The 27,443-nt window shown below is 43.1% G+C and overlaps 1 protein-coding gene across 2 annotated transcripts in view; it reads right to left on the reverse strand.

The window, feature by feature from the left end:
- Positions 1–13,059: 13,059 nt before the first annotated feature.
- BMS1 (BMS1 ribosome biogenesis factor) overlaps positions 13,060–27,443 on the reverse strand; it is a 58,084-nt gene continuing 43,700 nt past the window's right edge. Inside the window, exons 19-23 of one of the 2 annotated variants that reach the window (XM_044296487.1) lie at positions 24,236–24,358; positions 23,610–23,757; positions 18,395–18,570; positions 17,419–17,580; positions 13,060–13,694 (exon numbers count right to left, since the gene is read on the reverse strand). In XM_044296487.1, the coding sequence (XP_044152422.1) occupies positions 13,470–13,694; positions 17,419–17,580; positions 18,395–18,570; positions 23,610–23,757; positions 24,236–24,358 (834 nt within the window). In that variant the 3' untranslated portion in view covers positions 13,060–13,469. The remainder of the gene's footprint in view (positions 13,695–17,418; positions 17,581–18,394; positions 18,571–23,609; positions 23,758–24,235; positions 24,359–27,443) is intronic. The other variant, XM_044296486.1, reaches the window with a different exon arrangement.

Here is a 27,443-nt window from a genome sequence, read left to right on the forward strand (position 1 = left end):
GGTTGGAGGCGTTCTCTCTCAAGGATGCTGTCATGGCGTAAGGGAAATGAGTGTTTTTTTTAAAACCCAGAAAATTATTGAAGTATTTCAAGCTTGTTTTAACAATAACTGATGCAGTAAAGGCTGCAATATTAAAGGGATTCTGTCACCAGGATTAACGATATGTAGCTATTTATATGTGCCCATTAGTCTTCATGCAGTGTTTACAATGATCTCTCTGTTTATGCTCTGTGTGCCTTATATTCTTATAAAAAGCTATCTTATTCATATGTAAATCACCTCTGTCAGGAGCCCAAGAGGTTGTCCCACGATCTCCTGGAGCCAAGCCGCGCCCATCGATCCGGAGCCAGCACCGCCTACTACTTAATTTATTCATTGCACTATCCTGACGTCATGTAATCTCTGCTTCGTAGCCTCGCGCAGGCGCAGTGGACACTATAGTCTGTGCCCATGCGGACTACTGGCACCGGCTTCAACGAGTCAACTGCGCATGCGCCGGCTCCCTCTGCGCGAGATTACAGCTGCAAAGTTTCAACAATATGCTGACCTCCCAGATGAGGTGCCACTATGGGACAATCCATTATTGGCAATGTTGATGCAGTGCGAGGGGAAAGGTATTTGGCAAGGGTATGGAGTCCTTACATTGAAAGATCTATATGAGAACAGGATCCTGTTCTCCATTACTCAGCTTCAAACAAAGGTACTTACAGTTGCGCCATGCACTTCAGGCGCAGCTGAGGTCTCTGAAGAAATCCATTTCAAACTACCCGCTCATTGGTATTCTTAAAAGTCAAGGCCCCAGTGGCATGATTTCAGCCTTATATACACATCTCTTGAATCTCAAAATGAGCTCAAGCTCTCTGCTGGCGGAGATTAGGTGGAGGGAGTGCATCCCAAACCTTACTAAAGAAGAGTGGAACGAGGCATTAGACGCCCCGTCAGGGGTATCACCCTTCCTTAACAATAGACTTATACAGTTATTTATACTTCATAGGAGCTACCTCACTCCGGTCAGATTATATAAAATAGGCAGATTATCACATAACGGGTGCCACAGGTGTACACAACCAGGTGCAGGCTTTTGGCACCTGGTGTGGGAATGTAACTATGTTCAGAATTTACTGGAGGGACAGTACTATCCACTATGATCCCAGGCACACTAGAGTTGTGCCCTAAAAAGTGTCTTTTGGGAGTAGTTGATGATGAGGCGCTATCACACTATAACTGTCTTTTTCTGAGGGAGACTCTCTTCATGGCTAGGAAAGTGGTTGCTCTCAGGTGGATGGCAGACAGACCACCTACGGTCACTCAATGGAAAGCCTTGGTAAATCATATAATCCCCTGGGAAAAAATTATGTTCTCCCATAGAAAATGTCCTCAGAAATTTGAGAAGGTATGGGGATCATGATGCTCCTCGCCATTGACTGTATCTTTAATGCATATGTATTCTACAGAGTAAAATCATTTTTGAACATATGTCTCCTGTCGACAACACAAAAGAGACAACGCATAATGCTCTGCTGTTGTACCTCCTTTATTGTTATTTGACATTAATGAGATATGGAGTGGTAATATGAAGTGCTCAATGTGTAACTTACCAATGAATCCTTATGTGAAATTGTGACTATGAAGTGTAACAGTATATTGTACGCAACATGCCAATTTTTGCTTGTTATATTTCAATAAAACGAGTTTTTAAAAAAAATTGCACACTGACTAACGCTGCAAAGGCACCAGATGTAGGATATTGCCAAAAATGGGTGTGTTTTTTTAACCCTTTCATGACCAAATGTCATTGATGCCCCAGTGTCCAGGTCAAAATGTACAAATCTGACATGCGTCACTTTATGTGGTAATAGCTTTGGAACGCTTTTACTTATCCCAGCCAATCTAAGATTGTTTTCTCGTGACACATTGTACTTCATGACAGTCATAAATTTGAGTCAATATATTTCACCTTTATTTATGAAAAAAATCCCCAAATTACCCAAAATTTAGAAAAATTAGCAATTTTCAAAATTTCTATTTCTCTGCTTCTAAAACAGAAAGAGATACCTCATAAAATATTACTTAACATTCCCCATATGTATACTTTATGTTGGCATCATTTTGGAAATGTCATTTTATTTTTTAGGACTTTACAAGGCTTAGAAGTTTAGAAACAATTCTTAAAATTTATAAGAAAATTTCCCATACCCACTTTTTAAGTACCAGTTCAGATCTGAAGTCACTGTGGGGCTCACATATGGGATACCCCCATAAATGACCCCATTGTAGAAACTACACCCCTCAAGTTACTCGAAACTGATTTTACAAACTTTGTTAACCCTTTAGGTGTTCCACAAGAATTAAGGGAAAATGGCGGCGAATATTCAGAATTTCACTTTTTGGGCAGATTTTCCATTTATTACATTTTTTTCTTTAACACATTGAGGGTTAACAGCCAAACAAAACACAATATGTATTACCCTGATTCTGCGGTTTACAGAAACACCCCAAATGTGGTCGTAAACTGATGTAAGAGCACACAGCAGGGTGCAGAAGGAAAAGAATGGTTTTTGGAAGACTGATTTTGCTGGATTGGTTTTAGATGCCATGTCCCATTTAAAGCCCCCCTGATGCACCCATAAAGTAGAAACTCCCAAAAACTGACCCTATTTTGGAAACTAGGGGATAAGGTGACAGTTTTATTGGTACTATTTTGGGGTACATATGATTTTTAATTGCTCTATAATAAGTTTTCTGTGAGGCAAGGTAACAAAAAAATTGCTGTTTTGGCAGTTTTGTCTTCTTTAATTTTTTACAAGATTCATCCGACATGGTAGATCATGTGCTATTTTTATAGAGCAGGTTGTTACGGACGCAGTGATATCAAATATGTCTACTTTTTTTGTTTGTTTGTTTCAGTTTTACATAATAAGGCATTTTTGGAAAATAAATTGTTTTTGTGTGTCTATTTTCTGAACGCCATATGTTTTTTATTTTTCTACCGATCGTCTTGTGCAGGGGCTCGTTTTTGCAGAAAGAGTTGAGGTTTTTATTGGTACCATTTTCAGGTATATGATTTTTGATCATTATTACACTTTATGGGGCAAGGTGACCAAAAAATTTTCTGTTTTGGAACATTTTTGTTTTTTACAGCGTTCATCTGAGGGGTTAGGTCATGTTACAGTTTTATAGAGCAGATCGCTATGGACGTGGCAATACCCAACATGTATACTTTATCGTATTTATTTAGGATTTACACAATAATAGCATTTCTGAAACAAAAGAAATTATGTTTTAGTGTCTCCATAGTCTGAGAGCCATAGCGTTTTTATTTTTTGGGCGATGGTCTTAAATAGGGGCTCATTTTTTGCGGGATGAGGTAACGGTTTGATTGGTACTATTTTGGGGTGTATACGCCTTTTTTGATTGCTTGGTGTTGCACTTTTTGTGATGCAAGGTGACAAAAATGGCTTTTTTTTTTTACACAGTTTTTATTTTTAATTTCTTATGGTGTTTATTGGACGGGGTTGATCATGTGATATATTTATAGAGATGGTCGTTACGGACGCGGTGATACCTAATGTGTGTGTTTTTTATAGGAAAAGGCAATTTTTTTTTTTTATTTACATTTTTACTTTTATTATTTCCACTTTTTTTTTTATCAGTTCCCTCTTGGATCTTGAAGATCCAGTGGGGCTGATGGTTGTACTATACTTTGCAATGCTCTTGCATTGCAAAGTATACTACTAGCAGATTTCCTGTAGGTGACAACACCGGACGCCTTTGCAAAGCTTCCGGTTGCCATGGCGCAGCGCAGCAGCCCCGATGGTTGAAAGAGTGAGCCCCCTCCTTCTATTAACCCCATGGATGCCGCTGCATCTATGGGGTTACAGCAGAGTGTCAGCATAGAGCTGACACTCGCTGCTGATGGCGGCGGCTCAGGAATGGAGCCGCCACCATCATGCACAGCAGGGGGACCGCATCGGGGGCAGGGTGCAGTGCTGGAAAAAGGAGGGGGGGGGGGGGATATGGCCAGCATTGAGAAAGAACAGATCGGGGCAGGATGAATGTATTGGGCGGGGAGGGGGCGGACCGCATCAGGGGCATGCTACATGGATGAGGGGGCGGGGACCGATGGCAGAGGCAGGGCTCACGGTGGTGGTGGGGGGGGGGTTGGAGGCACACAGGAAGGGGGCACAGATCGCAGATTAGAGCCTGAAACCGGCATTTTAACACTGCCGCGATCCAATTGGTTAGTCTGCACAGACTAACCAATCGGGTCGATTGCCGGCAAGGGACCACTCCGATTGGTCCCTTGCCGGCAATACTAGACTGTATGCTGTCCGTGACAGCACGAGGGCAGGGGCAGAAGCTTTAATCCAAGCGCTTTGCATCGCTTGGATTAAAGAACTGCCATGATGTCTATACACGTGGTAGCTGCACGGGGTATGTGCAGCTATCACGTATATAGACGGATTGCGGTCATGAAGGGGTTATAGCCAGATTATTATTGCAGTATTTCAAGCTTGGATTTCAATGTCACAAAAGCACATATGCAGTGCTGGTGCACTGAGCTTGTATAAAATGGCCGCCACCCACCTAACAGACGGATACAAGAGTTATTTTTCTCTGTCACTGGTCTCAGGGCACCCACACAACTAAATCTATGTAGATTGCTGAGTTCAATTGCAGTTCTGATTAAAGTTTCTTTCCTATTCTCTCCCTCACAGCAGCAGCTTCCTCTCCCTACACTAAGCACAGCAGAGTGACGTGCATGCTACGTGACTCCAGCTTATATAGAGGGTGGGGCACATGCTGCACTGCCCAATCACAGCCATGCCATTAGTAGGCATGGCTGTAATGGCTTCTAAGGGCACAGTTAAACGCTTGTTGATTGGCTGCTCTGCAGAAATCGCTGAACACCGAACCTGAACTTTTACTGAAATGTTCGGGTTCGGGGTCCAAAAATCCTAAAGTTCGGTACGAACCCGAACTTTACAGTTTGGGTTCGCTCAACCCTAGTCGCAAGTTTATAAGCGGCAGTGATCACTGGAAGAAGCATTGTTCGTTCCTAATTATCGGCTTGTGTAAAAGGCCCAAAGTCATAGTTGCAAGGGAAAATCTTAGTGTCCGCCTCCTAGTGGCAGCAGCTATAATCATGGTCAAACCTGTGTCCCTCAATGATACGGATGAGAAATTAACCCCTACTTACTTATAAACAAAGTTATTTGGGAATCCGCAAGGTTAACTGCTCTACCTAGGTACAAGAAAAGCTGGCCCTGGTGTCCCTCATGTGACTAATGTCAGGAAATTAAGGAGATTGGCTGAGAATGGAGTAATCCAACAGCCTCCTTGATTTCTCTTGATTCAGTATTAATAGGGTTAATGACCACTTCCCTTTTCTCAGCTGTTGCTCAGTGGTCATCACTTCTACCCTTTATAGTCTGACCCCACTGAATATGCGGTAGATAGCTTCATTTGGGTTTAGCTGAGCTGGTGCGAGTTTGTCTCCTGAGACAGAGACTTCAATTTATCCATCTGGGGAGGAATGGGTTGTCTCTGGTCCTAACCTTTTCCAGGGCCTTATAGGGATATAAAGGCCTAGGTATCCTGCATATGAATATTCCTACCTTCAAGATCTATTCATATTGGTAGTTAGGTCCCGGATTAGGGTTGTCTAGGTGACTTATTTCTTCTCTAGTTTCCAGGCCCAGTTACTGTTCCAAATCACTGCAAAAAATGCATCAAAATGATACACAACTGACAATACTAGCTAATTCCTCAGGCCGATGTTAAAAGCTGAGAACTTTGCCAATATCTTCCAGTCAGGAACATATCGGAGCCCCTCATGCACCATGTCATAGTGTCTCAGCACGCATGGGGTCCTACCACTCAACTGCCTGTGGTGTGTGACCAGGGTCTGAACAGTGCTAGAAACCAACTCACAGCCAGACTCTCACATTACTGTTCAGACCCTGGTCACACACCACAGGCAGTTAGTGGTAGGACCACATGCGTGCTGAGACACCGTGACGTGGTGCATAAGGAGCTCCGATATGCTCCTGACGGGAAGATATTGGCAAAGTTCTCAGCTATTAACATCGGCCTGAGGAATTAGGTAGTATTGTCAGTTGCGTATCATTTTGGTGCATTTTTTGCAGGGATTTCTGCATGTATAATTTTTCATCTGCACAATGTATCATTTTGTGTAAGATGGTCTTGTGGTGCATGCGGTCCACCCTGGCATCCTCCATTGTACGCATTTTTCTGCTGGGGATTGCCGTTGTCTGCGGACCGCAGGAGGAGGAATTGCTCCCCCGGTTATAGACACGCTACAGTGTCTGGGTTTGGAGCATTTTCACCCGTTTAGGCTTTTTTTAGTGAGTTTTTTTTACAGTTACTGTTCCCCTTCCCTCCTGTGTTCAGTGTGGCGTTTCCCCACAGACTGATTGTGACATTATCTACTGCCATATAAACCGTCATTTAGTTGAAGTCAGTGCAGCTATGGATCCTATGTCTGTACTGGTCAAACATCTGCAGGGACTGTCTTTGGAGGTAGCTGATCTCCGCGTGACAGTCTTATGGATTCAGAGACCACAGGCGGCTGGTTCCGATGGTGGGTACCAGGCCTGCCCTGAACCAAAGCTTGCCCTCCGGGAAAGATTTTCTGGGGGTAGTGACAATTTCATTCGGTTCAGGGAATCGTGTAAGTTGCACTTTAAGCTACGCACTTTAACCACTTCAGCCCCGCTAGGTGAAACCCCCTTCATGACCAGGCCACTTTTTACACTTCGGCACTACACTCCTTTCACCGTTTATCGCTCGGTCATGCAACTTACCACCCAAATGAATTTTACCTCCTTTTCTTCTCACTAATGGAGCTTTCATTTGGTGGTATTTTATTGCTGCTGACATTTTTACTTTTTTTGTTATTAATCAAAATGTAACGATTTTTTTGCAAAAAAATGACATTTTTCACTTTCAGCTGTGAAATTTTGCAAAAAAAACGACATCCATATATAAATTTTTCGCTAAATTTATAGTTCTACATGTCTTTGATAAAAAAAAAATGTTTGGGCAAAAAAAAAATGGTTTGGGTAAAAGTTATAGCATTTACAAACTATGGTACAAAAATGTGAATTTCCGCTTTTTGAAACGGCTCTGATTTTCTGAGCACCTGTCATGTTTCCTGAGGTTCTACAATGCCCAAACAGTAGAAAAACCCCACAAATGACCCCATTTCGGAAAGTAGACACCCTAAGGTATTCGCTGATGGGCATAGTGAGTTCATAGAACTTTTTATTTTTTGTCACAAGTTAGCGGAAAATGATGATGATTTTTATTTTTTTATTTTTTTCTTACAAAGTCTCATATTCCACTAACTTGCGACAAAAAATAAAAAATTCTAGGAACTCACCATGCCCCTCACAGAATACCTTGGGGTGTCTTCTTTCCAAAATGGGGTCACTTGTGGGGTAGTTATACTGCCCTGGCAATTTAGGGGCCCAAATGTGTGAGAAGAACTTTGCAATCAAAATGTGTAAGAAATGACCGGTGAAATCCGAAAGGTTCACTTTGGAATATGTGCCCCTTTGCCCACCTTGGCAGCAAAAAAGTGTCACACATGTGGTATCGCCGTACTCAGGAGAAGTTGGGGAATGTGTTTTGGGGTGTCATTTTACATATAACCATGCTGGGTGAGAGAAATATCTTGGCAAAAGACAACTTTTCCCATTTTTTTATACAAAGTTGGCATTTGACCAAGATATTTTTCTCACCCAGCATGGGTATATGTAAAATGACACCCCAAAACACATTCCCCAACTTCTCCTGAGTACGGCGATACCAGATGTGTCACACTTTTTTGCTGCCAAGGTGGGCAAAGGGGCACATATTCCAAAGTGCACCTTTCGGATTTTGCAGGGCATTTTTTACACATTTTGATTGCAAGGTACTTCTCACACATTTGGGCCCCTAAATTGCCAGGGCAGTATAACTACGCCACAAGTGACCCCATTTTGGAAAGAAGACACCCTAAGGTATTCCGTGAGGGGCACTGCGAGTTCCTAGAATTTTTTATTTTTTGTCACAAGTTAGCGGAAAATGATGATTTTTTTTTTTTTTCTCTTTTTTCCTTACAAAGTCTCATATTCCACTAACTTGCGACAAAAAAAAAAAATTCTAGGAACTCGCCATGCCCCTCACGGAATACCTTGGGGTGTCTTCTTTCCAAAATGGGGTCACTTGTGGCGTAGTTATACTGCCCTGGCAATTTAGGGGCCCATATGTGTGAGAAGTACTTTGCAATCAAAATCTGTAAAAAATGACCGGTGAAATCCGAAAGGTGCACTTTGGAATATGTGCCCCTTTGCCCACCTTGGCATCAAAAAAGTGTCACACATGTGGTATCGCCGTACTCAGGAGAAGTTGGGGAATGTGTTTTGGGGTGTCATTTTACATATAACCATGCTGGGTGAGAGAAATATCTTGGCAAAAGACAACTTTTCCCATTTTTTTATACAAAGTTGGCATTTGACCAAGATATTTTTCTCACCCAGCATGGGTATATGTAAAATGACACCCCAAAACACATTGCCCAACTTCTCCTGAGTACGGCGATACCAGATGTGTCACACTTTTTTGCTGCCAAGGTGGGCAAAGGGGCACATATTCCAAAGTGCACCTTTCGGATTTTGCAGGGCATTTTTTACACATTTTGATTGCAAAGTTCTTCTCACACATTTGGGCCCCTAAATTGCCAGGGCAGTATAACTACCCCACAAGTGACCCCATTTTGGAAAGAAGACACCCCAAGGTATTCCGTGAGGGGCATGGCGAGTTCCTAGAATTTTTTATTTTTTGTCGCAAGTTAGTGGAATATGAGACTTTGTAAGGAAAAAAGAAAAAAAAAGAAAAATCATCATTTTCCGCTAAATTGTGACAAAAAATAAAAAATTCTAGGAACTCGCCGTGCCCCCCACGGAATACCTTGGGGTGTCTTCTTTCCAAAATGGGGTCACTTGTGGCGTAGTTATACTGCCCTGGCAATTTAGGGGCCCAAATGTGTAAGAAGTACCTTGAAATCAAAATGTGTAAAAAATGGCCTGCGAAATCCGAAAGGTGCCCCTTTGCCCACCTTGGCTGCAAAAAAGTGTGACACATCTGGTATCGCCGTACTCAGGAGAAGTTGGGCAATGTGTTTTGGGGGGTCATTTTACATATACCCATGCTGGGTGAGAGAAATATCTTGGCAAAAGACAACTTTTCCCATTTTTTTATACAAAGTTGGCATTTGACCAAGATATTTTTCTCACCCAGCATGGGTATATGTAAAATGACACCCCAAAACACATTCCCCAACTTCTCCTGAGTACGGCGATACCAGATGTGTGACACTTTTTTGCAGCCTAGATGCGCAAAGGGGCCCAAATTCCTTTTAGGAGGGCATTTTTAGACATTTGGATCCCAGACTTCTTCTCACACTTTCGGGCCCCTAAAAAGCCAGGGCAGTATAAATACCCCACATGTGACCCCACTTTGGAAAGAAGACACCCCAAGGTATTCAATGAGGGGCATGGCGAGTTCCTAGAATTTTTTTTTTTTTTGCATTAGTTAGCGGATATTGATTTTTTTTTGTTTTTTTTCTCACAAAGTCTCACTTTCCGCTAACTTAGGACAAAAATTTCAATCTTTCATGGACTCAATATGCCCCTCACGGAATACCTTGGGGTGTCTTCTTTCCGAAATGGGGTCACATGTGGGGTATTTATACTGCCCTGGCTTTTTAGGGGCCCTAAAGCGTGAGAAGAAGTCTGGAATATAAATGTCTAAAAATGTTTACGCATTTGGATTCCGTGAGGGGTATGGCGAGTTCATGTGAGATTTTATTTTTTGGCACAAGTTAGTGGAATATGAGACTTAGTAAGAAAAAACAAAAACAAACAAAAAATGTCCGCTAACTTGTGCCCAAAAAAATGGCTGAATGGAGCCTTACCAGGGGGGGAGTGATCAATGACAGGGGGGTGATCAATGACAGGGGGGTGATCACCCATATAGACTCCCTGATCACCCCCCTGTCATTGATCACCCCCCCTGTAAGGCTCCATTCAGACATCCGCATGATTTTTTACGGATCCATGGATACATGGATCGGATCCACAGAACGCATGCGGACGTCTGAATGGAGCCTTACAGGGGGGGTGATCAGTGACAGGGGGGTGATCACCCTGATCACCCCCTGTCATTGATAACCCCCCTGTAAGGCTCCATTCAGACGTCCGCATGCGTTCTGTGGATCCGATCCATGTATCCATGGATCCGTAAAAAATCATGCGGATGTCTGAATGGAGCCTTACAGGGGGGAGTGATCAATGACAGGGGGGTGATCAATGACAGGGGGGTGATCACCCATATAGACTCCCTGATCACCCCCCTGTCATTGATCACCCCCCCTGTAAGGCTCCATTCAGACATCCGCATGATTTTTTACGGATCCATGGATCGGATCCACAGAACGCATGCGGACGTCTGAATGGAGCCTTACAGGGGGGTTATCAATGACAGGGGGTGATCAGGGTAATCAGGGTGATCACCCCCCTGTCACTGATCACCCCCCCTGTAAGGCTCCATTCAGACATCCGCATGATTTTTTACGGATCCATGGATCGGATCCACAGAACGCATGCGGACGTCTGAATGGAGCCTTACAGGGGGGTTATCAATGACAGGGGGTGATCAGGGTAATCAGGGTGATCACCCCCCTGTCACTGATCACCCCCCCTGTAAGGCTCCATTCAGACATCCGCATGATTTTTTACGGATCCATGGATACATGGATCGGATCCACAGAACGCATGCGGACGTCTGAATGGAGCCTTACAGGGGGGTTATCAATGACAGGGGGTGATCAGGGTAATCAGGGTGATCACCCCCCTGTCACTGATCACCCCCCCTGTAAGGCTCCATTCAGACATCCGCATGATTTTTTACGGATCCATGGATACATGGATCGGATCCACAGAACGCATGCGGACGTCTGAATGGAGCCTTACAGGGGGGTTATCAATGACAGGGGGTGATCAGGGTAATCAGGGTGATCACCCCCCTGTCACTGATCACCCCCCCTGTAAGGCTCCATTCAGACGTCCGCATGATTTTTACGGATCCATGGATCGGATCCGTAAAAATCATGCGGACGTCTGAATGGAGCCTGACAGGGGGGTGATCAATGACAGGGGGTGATCAGGGAGTGTATATGGGTGATCACCCGCCTGTCATTGATCACCCCCCTGTAAGGCTCCATTCAGACGTCCGCATGATTTTTACGGATCCATGGATACATGGATCGGATCCGTAAAAATCATGCGGACGTCTGAACGGAGCCTGACAGGGGGGTGATCAATGACAGGGCGGTGATCAATGACAGGGGGGTGATCAGGGAGTTTATATGGGGTGATCAGGGGTTTATAAGGGGTTAATAAGTGACGGGGGAGGGGGGGGGGTGTAGTGTAGTGTGGTGTTTGGTGGGACTGTACTGACCTACCCTGAGTCCTCTGGTGGTCGATCCTAACAAAAGGGACCACCAGAGGACCAGGTAGGAGGTATATTAGACGCTGTTATGAAAACAGCGTCTAATATACCTGTTAGGGGTTAAAAAATTCGGATCTCCAGCCTGCCAGCGAGCGATCGCCGCTGGCAGGCTGGAGATCCACTCGCTTACCTTCCGTTCCTGTGAGCGCGCGCGCCTGTGTGCGCGCGTTCACAGGAAATCTCGCGTCTCGCGAGATGACGCGCCGATGCGTCCAGGAGGAGAAAAGCAACCACCTTCCGGACGCATCGGCGCGTTAGGCGGTCCGGAGGTGGTTAAGCTACGTCCATACTCTTCTGGTTATGTGTCAACGTGTGGATATGATCATTTCTTTGCTTAAGCGTAGCTCACTACGTCACGCGCCTGCTCCGCCCACTTTATGAATGAAGCAGGCACCATTACAGAAACAGATGCCGGCCCCCATTCACTACACAGGGACACTGTTATGGGGGGGGGGGGGGGGGAATCTGTGGATGACACATAAGATAAAATGCTATATATGTGTCATCCATAGATGCCCCCACAATGATCCCCCATAACAGTGCCACCCACAGATGCCCCCATAACAGTGCCACCCACCAAAAGCACACCTTTTGGTTGAAAATATTTTTTTTATTATTTTTCTCCTCAAAAACCTATAGGAGCGAAAAATACGCCAATTAATTATAACTTTTTGTGAATTAGGACATTTAAACTTGCTTTTTTAAAAAATTTTATTCCAATTTAAATCTAGTAGGAGTCGGAGTCAGTTCATTTTTTGCCAACTCCGACTCCAGGTACCCAAAATTGCCTCCGACTCCACAGCCCTGCCTATGGGTCTATGAAAAATCACTGACAGTATAGATGGCGTCCATGTTTGGTCTATTTTTCACTGACCATTGGTAGGAGACGCTCTGGAAATTAATTTTCACCTGAGCAGTGTCTGTGGCAAAAAAACAGACACAAGGACCTAACACGGATTCTTCACAGATGAAACACTGATGTCAAAAAGACACAGAAATGTGAACGAGGCCTGAGGGAAGTTGCACATTTTTGTGTGGCAAATCGGTATTCTGTAGTGTAAAACAGTACGAGCCAAGTAGATGCAATTTTCAAATTATCTACAGTGTGAAATCTTTTGCAAATTAAATTGAAATTCACAGCAATTGATTTCACCCTATGTAATGCATGAAACAGGTGGATTTTAAACATGACTCTGTAATGGAAACAAAGCAAAATCCGCATAAAATACAGGTATGCCAAGGACTAGCTCAGGTCACTGTAATGTTGGTGCATTTTAGCATCTGTATTATAGCCAAGAATACCTGGCCCGACCACGATAAGTCTATTATCATAGAAGTGTATGGAGAGCACATCGCGCATGCATGCATCTCATTCGCTTTGAGGCCCTGCTCTGGAGATGAGAACGGGTCCCAGAAGTGCGGCCTGCACCTGTCTGATATTAGTGACATATACTACAACCCCTTTAAATGATGACCTTTAAAATGAGAGGTCAATAAGTATGAATCATATACCAGCATGTCTTTATTCTATGGATTCCATAGCAGAAAAGAGAAACATGAATACAGTGGAACAAGAGAAAGTTCTCCCTCATGGTACAAGTAGATCTCAACGGCTTTTTAAGATAATGACTGTCCATATTCCAACTATAATGGATCAATAAATGGACAATGTCAAGAGTCATTTAAGGTCCAAGTTTCTAATTTTGCTATGTACAAATCTGTTCCTAAATATCTTTAAACCATCTTTGGTTTAAAGAATACCTGTATTAAAAAACAAAAGTTAAATAAACTTGGCTTCAGGATGATACCAAGCATTAAAGACTTCAGAAAGAAGTCTAAAATAAAGTCTGCCATATTTACATAGATCTGTACACCTTGAGAGATCAAGGTTTTCAATTTGGCTCTGGGCCTTTGAGACTTGACTTTTGTTTCTTTTTATCTTTTTGGCCTATTGTACGGAAGAGCTTTTTCCTGGCCTCTTTCTGTTTCTTCAGCTTTTCTTCCTCCTCCTTACTCTTCTGATTCAGAAACCCCTTCCTCTGTTGCTTGTGCTTTGTCTTGGCCTTTTGTTTCTTATAATTATTCACTGTGCCCAGTGCAGTTAAAAGGGCCATTATCTAGGGGACACAACAATTTAAGTTTGTCAATCGATAACCAAATAAAGTATATTTCTCAATTAACAGACAAATGCAAAAAAAAATAATATTAAAATTAGGCCAGCACCTCCGAACAATATATAAAAGTGCACGTTCACACTACCATGGCTGATATGCAAGAACAAACAAACAGGATATGTAGCAGCATCCTTCTCCATGAGCAACTAAACATGTAATCACTGGAAACTAGAATCAGAATAAATTGCATTACTGCTATACTTACTGTATATGAAAATTAAGCTTTTTGTGCACACAAAAATTAATCAAAATTGTGTCGATCTACCAATGACAGGGTGGCTTCTACAGATGGGAACCCATCACAATCAGTATTTGCCTCTTCTGTGCTTTAAAAAAAAACTGTCACTTCAAAATGAAATGTAATCTGAACACAACATGTTATAGAGCAGGAAAAGCTGAGCGGATTGATATATTTTTATGGGAAAAGATTCAGTAAAACCTGTGTTTTATATATTTATATCTTTACTTTTCACACATCCTGTGAACAGCTATTGGTACAGGAAGGAGGTGTTATCAGTGATTAATGGTATTGTGTGTATAAGTGTGCATAAGAGATAGCTGTCACTGGAAACACCTCCTTCTGGCCATTAGAAAAAGCAAAAGATCTAAATGTACCATTTGCAAGTTTTACTAAATTGTTTTCCACAAAAATATATTTCAATCTGCTCAGCTTCTCCTGCACTAACATGCCTCCTGCAAATTACACTGCATTTTGTGGTGACAGGACCTCTTTAAGCCTAAAACATTCAGGACAGTGTAAGAACTAGCTATAGTATAATTTATTTAAAAGCCTTGGGCAGATGAGCGGAAATGCACAGTCCAGACTGAAGCAGCCTTTTCTCCAATTATACAACGCATAAATATGAGATAAAGAGGAGCGGATTTCCTGAATGAATCAGTTGGCAGATTAGATTTGGTTATGATTAAATGCAACTCAAATAGAAAATGCTCAGATTACCCTTGAAGCTGTGTATGACACTCTGGGGTCTCCTAGTAGAGTACCCAAACCCCTTTCAAGCTCTTTAAGGCAGAATTAATGGGGGCAGATGCCTGCCCATGTTTCTAAACATAATAGTATCGGAAAAACCAATGACTTGTTCTGAACAAGCAGTCTAAAAATTATCCCATTTACAGGAGCAGCAGCAGAGTATGCAACCTGACGTACAAGGCAGCTGTGTATGGGTAGTAAATGAAGCAGATTTAGTATGATATGGAACCTGACCGATAGGAGATGTGTAGCTGTGTACAGTAAGGAACGTGATAAACAAGCAGAAAGCAGCAGTGGCATCATTGTGCCAATGATAAGTAGCCAGATCTATTCACTGGCCAGAGATGTGTGAAAATCCTTATGGATCCATACACGATTCATTTTCTCAAATGTAATGTTATCCACTTCAGTGCAATGACATCATCTGCTGTACTGAATACCCTCTCTGACAGTACACTGGAGGCAACACATGCTCCCAAGTAATAATTTTGTAGAAAATAATTGGTCAACTGGCCAAAGTCCACTACAGTGACAGGAAAATAGGTCAGACGGGACACTAGTCAGCGCTAAATGGAATTCTTGTTATAAAAAGTTCAAAGATTTTCTAAAACAAAACTCGCAATTAGAGTTCACTACAATTTAACTGTAAATAACACACAATACAGAAGGTCAGATAAACTAGTCTGTGATAGACAGAATTACATTTTGTAACACTTAAAAAAATGCACAACTGGACAATCTGCAGCAAAAATATATGCTGACCACGACCCTGCAAAATTATGTCCAATCAGGTCTGGTAGACTTGACAGTGCAACTATGATGCTTAAAAAAAAATAAAAAATCAGCCAGTATATAGGATTGTTTTACATGTAAATTGGTCTGCTAGTTGGCTCCTGCACGTTAGAAAAAAAAGGAGTATATTAGCTTTAAATATAGATACACAATGCAAGTACAAGTATAGCCTCAATGGATGTGCATGGCTGGCTGCAGCAAAGTAACACTCAGTACGACATTACCAAAATGGACCCCTTTGCTTTGTCCGGGGCAGAGACATCCTGCCACATCAATGTACAAGCTGAGAACCGCTGCGTGGGACCATAGTGCCTATTGCATGTCTATATCATCCCTCCTCATTGGCTGAGGCTGACTACAAGGCACTATAAAGCAAGCACACTAGTCCCCTGCAGGGTCACGTGATCCTCCATTTTAATTTTTTGCCCTGCTTACTACTGTACTGATACATAAAATTGCACACGCCATTTTGAGCCACACTCACCAAATTTTTTTTTAACAAATTTGATTTGTTTTTAATCGATTCACTCATCTCTAGAAATAGAAATGACCACAATGTATGTCGGTTTGTAGGATTTTTTGCACCCCCCCATAAGGTCATGTAGAGAACACACCTGTTAGAGATTAACGGCTGGGTTCAGCAAAAACGCTTCCGTTACTGATAATACAACCATCTGCATCCTTTATGAACCGATGCGGTGGTATTATCTTTAACATTCCAAAGACTAATCCATCATGAACGCCACTGAAAGTCAATAGAGGACGGATCCGTTTTCTATTTTGGCAGATTGTGCCAGAGAAAACGGATCCTTCCCCATTGACTTGTATTGGGGGCCATGCTGGATCAGTCTTGCTCTGCATCCCAGGACGGAAAGCAAACTACAACATGTTGCGGTTTGCTCTCCGGTATGAGAACGCAACTAAACAAAACGGAAGGCATTTTAGAGCATTACATTCTGTTCAGTTCAGTTTTGTCCCCATTGACAATGAATGGGGACAAAACAGAAGCGTTTTTTTCCGGTATTGAGCCCCTATGACGGATCTCAATACTGGAAAACTAAAATGCTAGTGTTAAAGTAGCCTTATACAGGTGAATATAAGAAACTTTGTAATGTATCTCAACAAAGAAAGATTATTTTATTTTCTCTTATAAGACACTTGCCCACTTCTCCTCCTCTTCGATAACTCTCAATTAACAGGTCATATAGATCTTCATTGAAGACCTTGTCTGTTCACTGAAGGATCAGATTACATAGAAGTCTATGGATAGGGGAGGAGGAGAGAGGGGCTGCTGTAGACAGGCAGAGAGACTGACAAAGAGGCTGCTGCTGGTTTGTAAGTGATGTGCCACAGAGAGTTAGGAAGCAGGATCCTGTTTCATTGTGTTATGTATGGACAGACATGATTCCACAATTTAACCTACACCTACACCAAAATATGAGTTACAGACAGATTACAAAAGGAGAAAAGTGTACCAGATACAAGTTATATAATGATCAGTGTGTCTACATGAGCAATAACACTGCAGCTTGCTCTGAAAAAGTTCCTGAAACCACATTTTATTCTCTTCTGTATTCCTTCCATTTTCAGCTAGGAAATGGTTAAAAGTGGGGCATACCAAAGGGACAAGGTTTAACATTCTTGTCTTCTATACTAGACAGAGGAGCGGAGAAATGATTTCCAGGGACACATATAGAAGAATCTAGTTTTCATATTTGCTGTTTTTATTGCAGAGTGAGACAGCATAGGTTCAAAGCAGATTTCAGCTGCTGTAAATTAATTTAAAAAAAATTGCATTTCATGTTCTGTTCCTAGTTTGCTAGAAAAGTAGATTTAAAAGGAAAATAAATTATTAGGCACAAGGTATCTTAGATCATGTGCACTCACCTTTCTTTCATGGGGTTCCCGGATAACAGCAGGCCGCACCTTGTCCCTGGTCACCCCACTCTTCTTTTCCATCATCTTGGGCTTACTCTTAAATGGCAGTGCTTTCTGCAGAGCTTTAGGCACATGGAGTGGATTGAAGTGCCTTTCTTGCCTCACAATGGGCTATAAAGAATGAACATACAAGTTTACACAAAAATCAAATGAGATCAGTCACTAATTAGGACCATAACTCACTCTCGACCATAAACTCTAAACATCCAAGCGGTCCACATTTATCTTTTCAAGGATGATTCTGAAAGTTTTTGAAGAGATGGCAGCTTTGGGAGCAGGGAGTCGGCTGTCCGTGACATCTAGGCTCCCCATAGAGAAGGCAGAGACGGTGAGTTACCATTTCTGCTTTCTCCATCGCTCTGTATATAGATCAGGAAGCAGTCAATATGTCAGACCCAGTTACAGAAGAAATTAGCAAGGTCTTGTGTGACCTTTTTGGGGGGCACAAGGCGTAAAAAAAAATATATATATATATAATTTTTTAAAATTGTAACTTTTTCCCACTTACTGACTTGATAAAGGGGGCTATACCGCAAAATGCATTGTCTGCAAGATTGTAAACTAAGGACTATTGGTATATCTCAACCCCGTCAATTTTGGACTACATCATTCCTACTCAGAAGCAGACAGTGCTGCCCAAGATGTAATTCTTTTGGTGATTTTGTTGATTATGATCATAACATATATTCCCCTATATAAGAACAACCATAACAGACTTTTATTACATTTTCCTGTAATTAAAAAACGAAAAATATTAAAATAAAAATGACAAAAAAATTAAAGCTCTAAATAATCACTGAAAAAAACACTAATAATTTAAACAATAAAAAAAATTAAGCTTTTGAATCCATATGCAGTAAAAAATAAATAAATGTGTCTGGTCAGGAAGGGGGTACCTGGCCCGGTTTTGAACTGATAGTAGTACCTTGTAGAGGGAATCTTTACGTTGTTTCAGTTTGATTCCAAGGTCGTGCCGCAATTGCCCCACAGTTTTCATTCCAGTCCAGGACTCCTTCTGGCCCACAGGCTTTAACAGTGAGGTCACAGGATTATAGAAAGTGGGAACAGTAACCGGGTACCAGGTGCGCAGAAACACAATATCTAAAAAGGACAGTGAGGAGCGGTTCATTAATTATGACAGCAACTTCCTACTACAGTCATCTGCTATATTGATTTATAGGGGTTACCAATTTTATGTAAATAAAGCTGGTTATACAAGTTGTTTTTTTTTAATATACTTTGTGCTTGAATTCCTCACCATATGAAAGAGTCACAGTACTTCACAATAGGGATCGACCGATATTGATTTTTTAGGGCCGATAGCCGATAATTGATACCAATATTCAGTGAAATTTCATAAAAAAATAAAAAAAAAATCCTACACAAATCTGCTGAAAATGAATATTTTTATTGTTAATGTGTTTTTTTTTTTTTTTTTTGTAAGTCTTTCTTTTTCATTTATGGAGCTTACCATGGCAGCCAAAGCTTCAGTAGCGTTCTGGCTGCCATGGTAACCGATTAAAAACATTAATACTGGGGTGGGGGGTGCACTGCGCCACCAATCTTAATACTGGGGGACTTGGGGGGGCAGTGCGCCACCAATGATTAATACTGGGGGGCGCACTGTGCCACCAATGATTAATACTGGGGGGCTTGGGGGCACACTGCACCACCAATGAACATAAATCTCTCATTAATTATTATACAGGAGGCGGGAGCTGCAGAATCACATAGCCGGCTCCCGACCTCTATGAGCGGTAGCTGCGATCCGCGGCACCTGAGGGGTTAAACTACCGCAGATCGCAGCTACCGCCCATAGAGGTCGGGAGCCGGCTATGTGATTCTGTAGCCAGCTCCCGCCTCCTGTTCAATTTGAATGAATTAGTAAGTTAACATCATTGGTGGCGCAGTGGTCAAAGCCCCTCCCCTCCTCTTCTCATCTGTCGCCTCATTGGCGGCAGCAGCATCACAGGCGGGAGGGAGACACTGCTTTCTTTTCCCCCCTGTGCTGCTAAGGGAACACGGAGAGCGCTGTCAGCTGCGCTATCTGTGTTCCCCATACGTTATTGGAATATCGGCAAAATAGATGCAGATACCGATAATGGTCAAAATCCTGAATATCGGCCGATAATATCGGTAAAACCGATAATCGGTCGATCCCTACTTCACAAGATTTAATTTAATAGAGAATAGTGTACCTAGCAAATTTCTGAATCTCGCAGACCACTGCCTATTGTCAGACAACATCAGTCGCTAGTAACAGAGACACAGAAGGCTCCTAGGAGATGGGGCGTGTCAGAGCTAGCTGAGATCCTGAGCCTAATAAAAGAACTTCTTCTACACACTTTTGAAGATTAAATGAGCCTCCTGTGTGTTCGTAAGTGTAATTTCCCCCTCCTTACCTGTTCTGTGAAAAAAAAAAAAAAAAACTGTGGGAAGTAAGGGAAAGGATGTCACAGCAGGACAGTGCTGGCAGATTTCACATAAGGGACATGCACTTTGCTTTCAAGTTAAATGCATCTAGCTGTGCAGCTGAAACAGAATAATATGGCTGAACAAGACTAAGGAAGCCATTATGCAAACGTTCCCAGACATGCAACTGCCATTATGCAAACGTTGTTGAAAACTCAGGTACACCAAGTTTCTCTGCTTACAGGTTATAAAAGAAAACACGTTTACACTCATTTCTAGTCAAAGGCTGAAAGCACATCCTGATCCTGTGCAACAGGTGCACAGCTTTTTCATGAGAGTGCTCTGATATACGCAACAAAACATGCTGCATGAATAGGTCAAACTGGTTTCCAGTGTACACAAGAATGTATTCTGCTGACAGCACAAAAAGGACAGGGGCATGGATTTTCTCCACACTGCACGTGGTGGTGCAAACTTTCAATTAAAATTTCATTCAAGAAGAGGGAGAACACCTCCATAATACTGCGCTCAATGGAACATGAACATTTCCCTCTGCACACTTTAGAAGTAATCAGAAGCTAACCCAAATCAGGGAAAGTCACCTGCCATACTATCTCCCATAGTAATCTGACAGAGCACTCCTACATTGCTCTGCCTGATCATAGAGAATGGTGCAGCCACATAGTTACAGCCGCACAGCCCTCTCTATGCCCTCATGCTTATGGTTAGTGGAGGGAGGAAACCATCAGTGTCCAGCTTTCTATTATAGCCAGGGCGAGCCTGGAGTGGTAAGCACTGAACGCAAAGTATGCAGAATTAACCCTTACACCGACTTCTACCAGAAGTCTTAGAATACACGATCAGATTGCCCTAGATCACAAGGGATCCTTATATTAATATGAAACTGTAAGCTTAATCCAGTATAGTTAAAGCCTATGTACACCTTGGGGGGAAATTATTTTTAATTATTGAATTGTACTAAAAATAATTTTTTTTAATTGGTCTTTGTTAAAAATATGGAGCCCTTTTTTTTCTCTACAGGATTGAGATACAATAGTAGCAGGATATGAATTTTCTCTCTGCTCCGTCAGCCAGATCACTGGGATGACCTTATAAAAACTCATAGCTCAGTTCTTATCTTAGGCTACTTTCACACTAGCGGCAGACTTCTTCGGCAGGTGAACAGCCTGTCAGATCGGTGCTGCCGAAGGTCCATTCCGGCCCCATTCCGGAGTTCCCACGGCAGCATGGCAAACATGCCGAGAGGTGGCCGGAATAAAAACTACGACATGGCCGGCACTATAATAGAAATGCCTTTTCTTGTCCGTGGCTGCGGACAAGAATAGGACATGTTCTATTTTTTTGCGGGGCTGCGAAACGTAAGTGCGGATGCCGACAGCACACAGTGTGCTGTCCTCATCTTTTGCGGCCCCATTGAAAATAAATAGGATGTGGACTCATTATGCGGACATGTGAATGGACCCTTATTAGATGACTGGCACAAAGTAAAAGTAAATTCACACAGCTAGACAGTTAACTCTTTGTGACAGAACAGCTCAAAATTTTTAATAAAGACCAATTGAAAAAATAATAAAAATTTGGACCCAAAATGAGTAAAATGCAATAATGAAAAAAGACCTCCAAAAGGCGTCATAGCCTTTAATGAGTAATCCAAACTTTATTCCAAAATGAATAGCATTAAAATCTACTCCACATAGCTGCAAGACAGAAATGCTTACATCTTTTAGACACTTTCTGTATCCAAAATTTTGACGATTAACATGTAAGCATTCTGGCTTTGCAGCTAAGTGGGGGGGGGTTCCATAGCTGCAAAGCCAAAATGCTTACATGTTAATCGTCAAAATTTTGCGGCGGTTCCATCGGGTCCCTATGCAGCTGTGGGGGGGACCCGATGGCATGGAAAGCAGCGCGATGTCTAAGTGAAGAGCCTGTGAGATCCAGCCCCCTGGATCTCACACATCTCAGATGAACACTGTAAAAAATAAAAACTGTGCTAAATAAACCATTTGTCGCCACCTTACATCACAAAAAGTGTAATAGCAAGCGATCAAAAAGTCATATGCACCCCAAAATAGTGCCAAACTGTCATCTCATCCCGCAAAAAAATTAGACCCTACCTAAGATAATCGCCCAAAAACTGAAAAAACTATGGCTCTCAGACTATGGAAACACTAAAACATGATTTATTTATTTTTTGCTTCAAAAATGAAATCATTGTGTAAAACTTACATAAATAAAAATATATACATATTAGGCATCGCCGCATCCGTGACAACCTGGTCTATAAAAATATCACATGATCTAACCTGTCAGATTAATGTTGTAAATAACAAAAACATTTAAAAAAAGTGCCAAAACAGCTATTTCTTGTTATCTTGCCTCACAAAAAGTGTAATATAGAACAACCAAAAATCATATGTACCCTAAACTAGTACCAACAATACTGCCACCCTATCCCGTAGTTTCTAAAATGGGGCCACTTTTATGGAGTTTCTACTCTAGGGGTGCATCAGGGGGGCTTCAAATGGGACATGGTGTTAAAAAACAAAACAAAAAAACAGTCCAGCAAAACCTGCCTTCCAAAAACCATATGGCATTCCTTTCCTTCTGCGCCCGTACAGCGGTTTACGACCACATATGCAGTGTTTCTGTAAACTACAGAATCATGGTAAATCATAAATATTGAGTCTGGTTTGGCTGTTAACCCTTGCTTTGTAACTGGAAAAAAAGTGAAATTTTGAAATTGTATCTCTATTTTCCATTAATTTTGTGGAACTCCTAAAGGGTTGACAAAGTTTATAAAATCAGTTTTGAATACCTTGAGTAGTTTATAGAATGGGGTCATTTTTGGGTGGTCTCTATTATGTAAGCCTCGCAAAGTGACTTCAGACCTGAACTGGTCCCTAAAAATTTTGGTTTTTGAAAATTTCTGAAAAATTTCAAGATTTGCTTCTAAACTTCTAAGCCTTGTAACATCCCACAGTCTGACTAATCAGTGCTACAATTTTCAAACTGTGCAGGTACACCCCCCCCCCCCCCAACTTGTTACCACCCCATTGTACCCTTACTGCAGACTGCTAGCAATTCATTCATAACTTGCAGTTGAAATAATAAAGAGCCATAAGAATAGATGGTCCTGAAATGTTATTACCTGGAAAACGGGCATGTCAGGAGTGGTGAAAGGTCCTCTTTAACCTCAAAACTATCACATACAGGCATCAACCCCTTCACTGCCCTAGAGCACCAAGATTACACACAATAACCTATACTGTTATAGCCCTGGATGCTATGTGGCCTTGTACCTGTGGCTGCTTTAAGTTCATCATTAGGACGCTGTACATTTGAGTTTTGTATAGCCTGACTAAAAGGAAGCAGTGTCTGCACTACTCACTATCTACAAAGGCTTACAGCAGGGATGGCCAACCTGTTGTAAAACTACAACTCCCACCATCCCTGCTGTAGGCTGATAGCTGTAGGCAGTCAGGGCATGGTGGGATTAATAGTTTTGCAACAGCTGGAGAGTCGCAGGTTGGCCTTCCCTGGCTTAGAGGGGACACTAAAAATGCCAAATCATTTTACAGCGTGGTCTCACAGAACGGTGTGGGTACTCCATTATGTCTCAACAGAACTTGGCCATATGCATTGGTTTTTAATTCACTTGTGCGTTTCAGAGCTACAGATGCACTAAGAAGATTTACAAAACGAACCGCTCATTAAGAGTTTGTCCTCAAATGTTGCTCGAAATCCTCCTTCTGGCGTCCGTAACGCTTTCTTGATCTGCCCGCGGACACCACTAACTGTTCGTAATGATGCTCCTTCAAATTTTGCTACTTCCAAAGTAGAAGAAAACATTCCCTGCAAACAAAGATCAAGCGAAAAATTAAAATCAACAGGCATACCTACATAAAAAGGAAATCTGAAGATCACATTTATAAATTATTACAATTATACAAATCCAATAGGTTGTAAAGACATTGAGCCTGATTTATTAATATTTCTCGCCAGTTTTCTGGCACGAAAACCCCCCCAAAAAAACGCAATCCGTGTTTTTGTATTTAAAAAATATATATTTTTTCCACCATTCACTCAAAAAGAGGGGTATGGCGGGGAAAGGGAGGAGGCAGTAGTTAGCTGGCATAGAAGACAACGGAAATCTACTTCAGCCAGAGGCTCGAGTATATTTCAGTTCAGACGACGTGTATGCCTCATCAAAAAATAGGTGCAGCCTCTGGCAGCGCACAGAGTTATCGCCAGTCATTAATAAATTAGGCACATAGTTTAGAAGAAAATAAAGGGGGTAAACAATGCACACTAATAGCGTAAAAATGTGCACCTTAATAAAGGCAGTATTCTTGTAGATTTTGCAGGGGTAGCCGATCAGTTTTAGTTTTTTCACTACTGTGATAGATTTGTCCAGATCCAGAACCACACCTGTAGCAGCAATCCGAAAGTCTGCCTACAAGAGAACAGTAAGAATAGCTTGGTGAGTATATGTATATATAATATCCAAGATTCAAACAGACCTTTTAGAGTTACTAGCCCGCAGTGGAGATTACACTTACTTGGTTCCCACCACTGGATTCAGTGTCCGTCACTCCCAGGCCAGCTCTTCCTCTCCTTGCCTCGCTGAGATCAAAATCTGCTGACTGGGGTACACGTGACTACTGCAGCCAATCACAGGCTACAGATGTACCCTGCAACCCTTCTGTCTCAACAACTGGTCACGTGATGCAAGGGTTGTGGCGGCCACATGCCCGACCCTCACCCACACCTATGAATAAACGGATTTTGATCTCAGCGCGGCAAGGAGAGGAATAGCCGAGCCGAAAGCGTTTAGACACCAAACCCAGTGGCGATGACCAGGTAAGTATTATCTCCACTGTGGGTCGGCCACTCAGAGGTCTCTGACTCTTGGAGCCTTCATTCCTACATAAATAATATCACAGGTCTTAATAGTAACTGTCAGAAGGTACGGTAACAATAGTCGTGTCGGCTTAATAGGAATCACAGTACCACCACCATATAAGACGTACCTTTATTACATATATCAAATAAAATCAAATTCCACCATAGTTATTGTACATATGAAACAAGGACTGAAGTGCAGGCTTCATGATGACAAAAGGAAAAATCTGTCCCTAAATCTAATCCTAACACATTATGGCCCTGCCTAAAAAAAAACAGAGCAGTGCCCCAATGGGAGCGATCCAGTGTTAGGAACTTCCTAGGTGATCCTGGAGTTACCCCGACAAAGGGTAGATCATCAATATATGTGTAGGATTGATCCAGTCTCAGTCCATTTGTAGAGTAGGTCCCAAATACATAGATAAAACCAAAAGCAACCAACAACAACTGCTCCTAATTACCTATAAAACATCCTGAGTGATATCCAAATAAACGCGGGTACAAAAGCCACCTCACAAAATACATAGATACAAAGAATACAAAAAAACGAGATTTTTGTATTACTTACCAGTAAAATCTCTTTCTCGCTCTTTCCTTGGGGGACACAGAAGACCTTGGGTATAGCTCATCTCCATAGGAGGCGTGACACTAAGTGAAAACTGTTAAGCCCCTCCTCCACAGCTATACCCTCAGCCTGGAGAGAGAGACTGCCAGTTGCGTGTCCAAGCAGTGAGAAAAGGCAAAGTCCAAAAGTGGAACCAACAAGCCAACTACCCAACGGGTAAAACAAACTCTGAAACCGTGCAAAGAAAAAACAAGAATGGGTGGGTGCTGTGTCCCCCAAGGAAAGAGCGAGAAAGAGATTTTACTGGTAAGTAATACAAAAATCTCGTTTTCTCGCCCAGTTTCCTTGGGGGACACAGAAGACCTTGGGACGTTCAATAGCAGTCCAAGAGGGGAGGGACCACAGCACCAAGGCGAAGCACCCGAAGGCATCAAGAAAACACCGCCTGCAGACCAGGCGGCCCAAGGCAGCATACGCCGAAGCCCGAGTATGCCCCCAGTAGAACTCGGTAAGGTGTGCAAGGAAGAAGTGACCGCCCTGCACAAATGAATGGCCGAAACCTAACACCCCCGCCCCAGGAGGCACCGACTGCTCTGATGAAATGAACGGCGACACCGAAAGCAGAACCCTGCCATTGGTGCGATAACCACAGCAAAAAGCCACACTGAGAAAGCGGAGGAGGCCACCCTGGAGGCCATCAACCTTTGCACTGACCTCCTGGAAACACAAGAGACCGAACGCCGACCGGAGTCGGAGATCTCCAAGTAAACAACCGCAAGGTCCAACAACCTCCCAACGGCAAAGCGTCCGTACCCGGGGATGGGTGGAAAAGGACGAAAGCCTCGTTGATAAGAAGGCAGATAACACCTTCAGAAGGAAGGAAGGAAGAAAGGAACAGGACGGAGAACAGCCCTGTCCTGGAAAAGGACAGAAGGCACAGAACACGAAGGGCCATCAATCAGGCACCCGTCAGACATGATGGCAACAGAAACACAACCGTACAAGACAGAAGGAGTAGGAAGAACTCCTGCAACGGCTCCAAGGGAAAGACCGGAGCGCAGAGAGCTCAGTATGTAGTTCCCAGGGCGGAACCAGGAAACGATAAAGAGGAACCACAGAGCCACTCTGTGGCAGAAGGACATGACAAGGCCCAAGAGGGCCAGGAAACGCTGGAAGGGGAAGGACAGCGCAGACACTTGACACTTCAAGTAACAGAAGTCCCAGGGTCAGGCCGGACTAGCGAAAGACAGAACCAAGGGCGAGAAGGCAGAGTGGGGGAATGCCCCGCTTCCCACAAAACCCCAGGTAAGAACCCTAAGCCCGACAACCAAACCTGTACTAAACAGTCGGGAGCGAACACTAGCGTGCTCGCAGGAATCACCCAGTAAGCGGAAGAAAACCCAATGGGATCAGGCGCAGACCAGTAACACGGCCGAAGGATCGGAAACCACGGTCCTGTCGGCCCCCGAACAACATAGCCCCGTATCCGACCGGAGTGGGGGAGCAGAAGGACAGACGGAAGAAACCCGAAGGGTCTGCCCAGCATCCGACAGATGCCCAAACCAGACAGGCCAAGTCCAAGTCGATGTAGCCACCAAAGAAAGGAGTTCCACAGCCCTGTGTGGGAGATCCAAGGACAATCCTGACCGAAGGGCAGTCCTCCCAAGGCACTGAGAAAGTAAGTCCCACAGGACCATACACCCAGAACGGAAAGGCAACCTGCACCCAGTGGGAGGACAAAACGCGGTAGGCCCGGCAAACCGCTAGCACCGCCAGCGAGAACGAGGGAGATGGTACGAGACCGCAAGTAACACCGGAACCATCCAAGCGAACAACCATGCTCACCCCAGAGGAGGGGGGGGGGGGGCAACGACGGAACAGCCACTGAGGCCTGGCCGGGGCAGCAGCCACATTGGAACGACAAACCCAGAGCAGAAGCCAAAAAAACCGAGCCGGCGAGGAAAGGAAGAGCCGAATCCCCTCTACTCTGTGAGACTACCTGCACACCGTCGCAGCAGGCGAATACCCTGAAGAAACCAAGGTGGAGGTCCCCAGGACCTGGACAATCAAG

This window comes from Bufo gargarizans, chromosome 6, assembly GCF_014858855.1.
Source record: "Bufo gargarizans isolate SCDJY-AF-19 chromosome 6, ASM1485885v1, whole genome shotgun sequence".
Taxonomy (NCBI): Eukaryota; Metazoa; Chordata; class Amphibia; order Anura; family Bufonidae; genus Bufo; species Bufo gargarizans.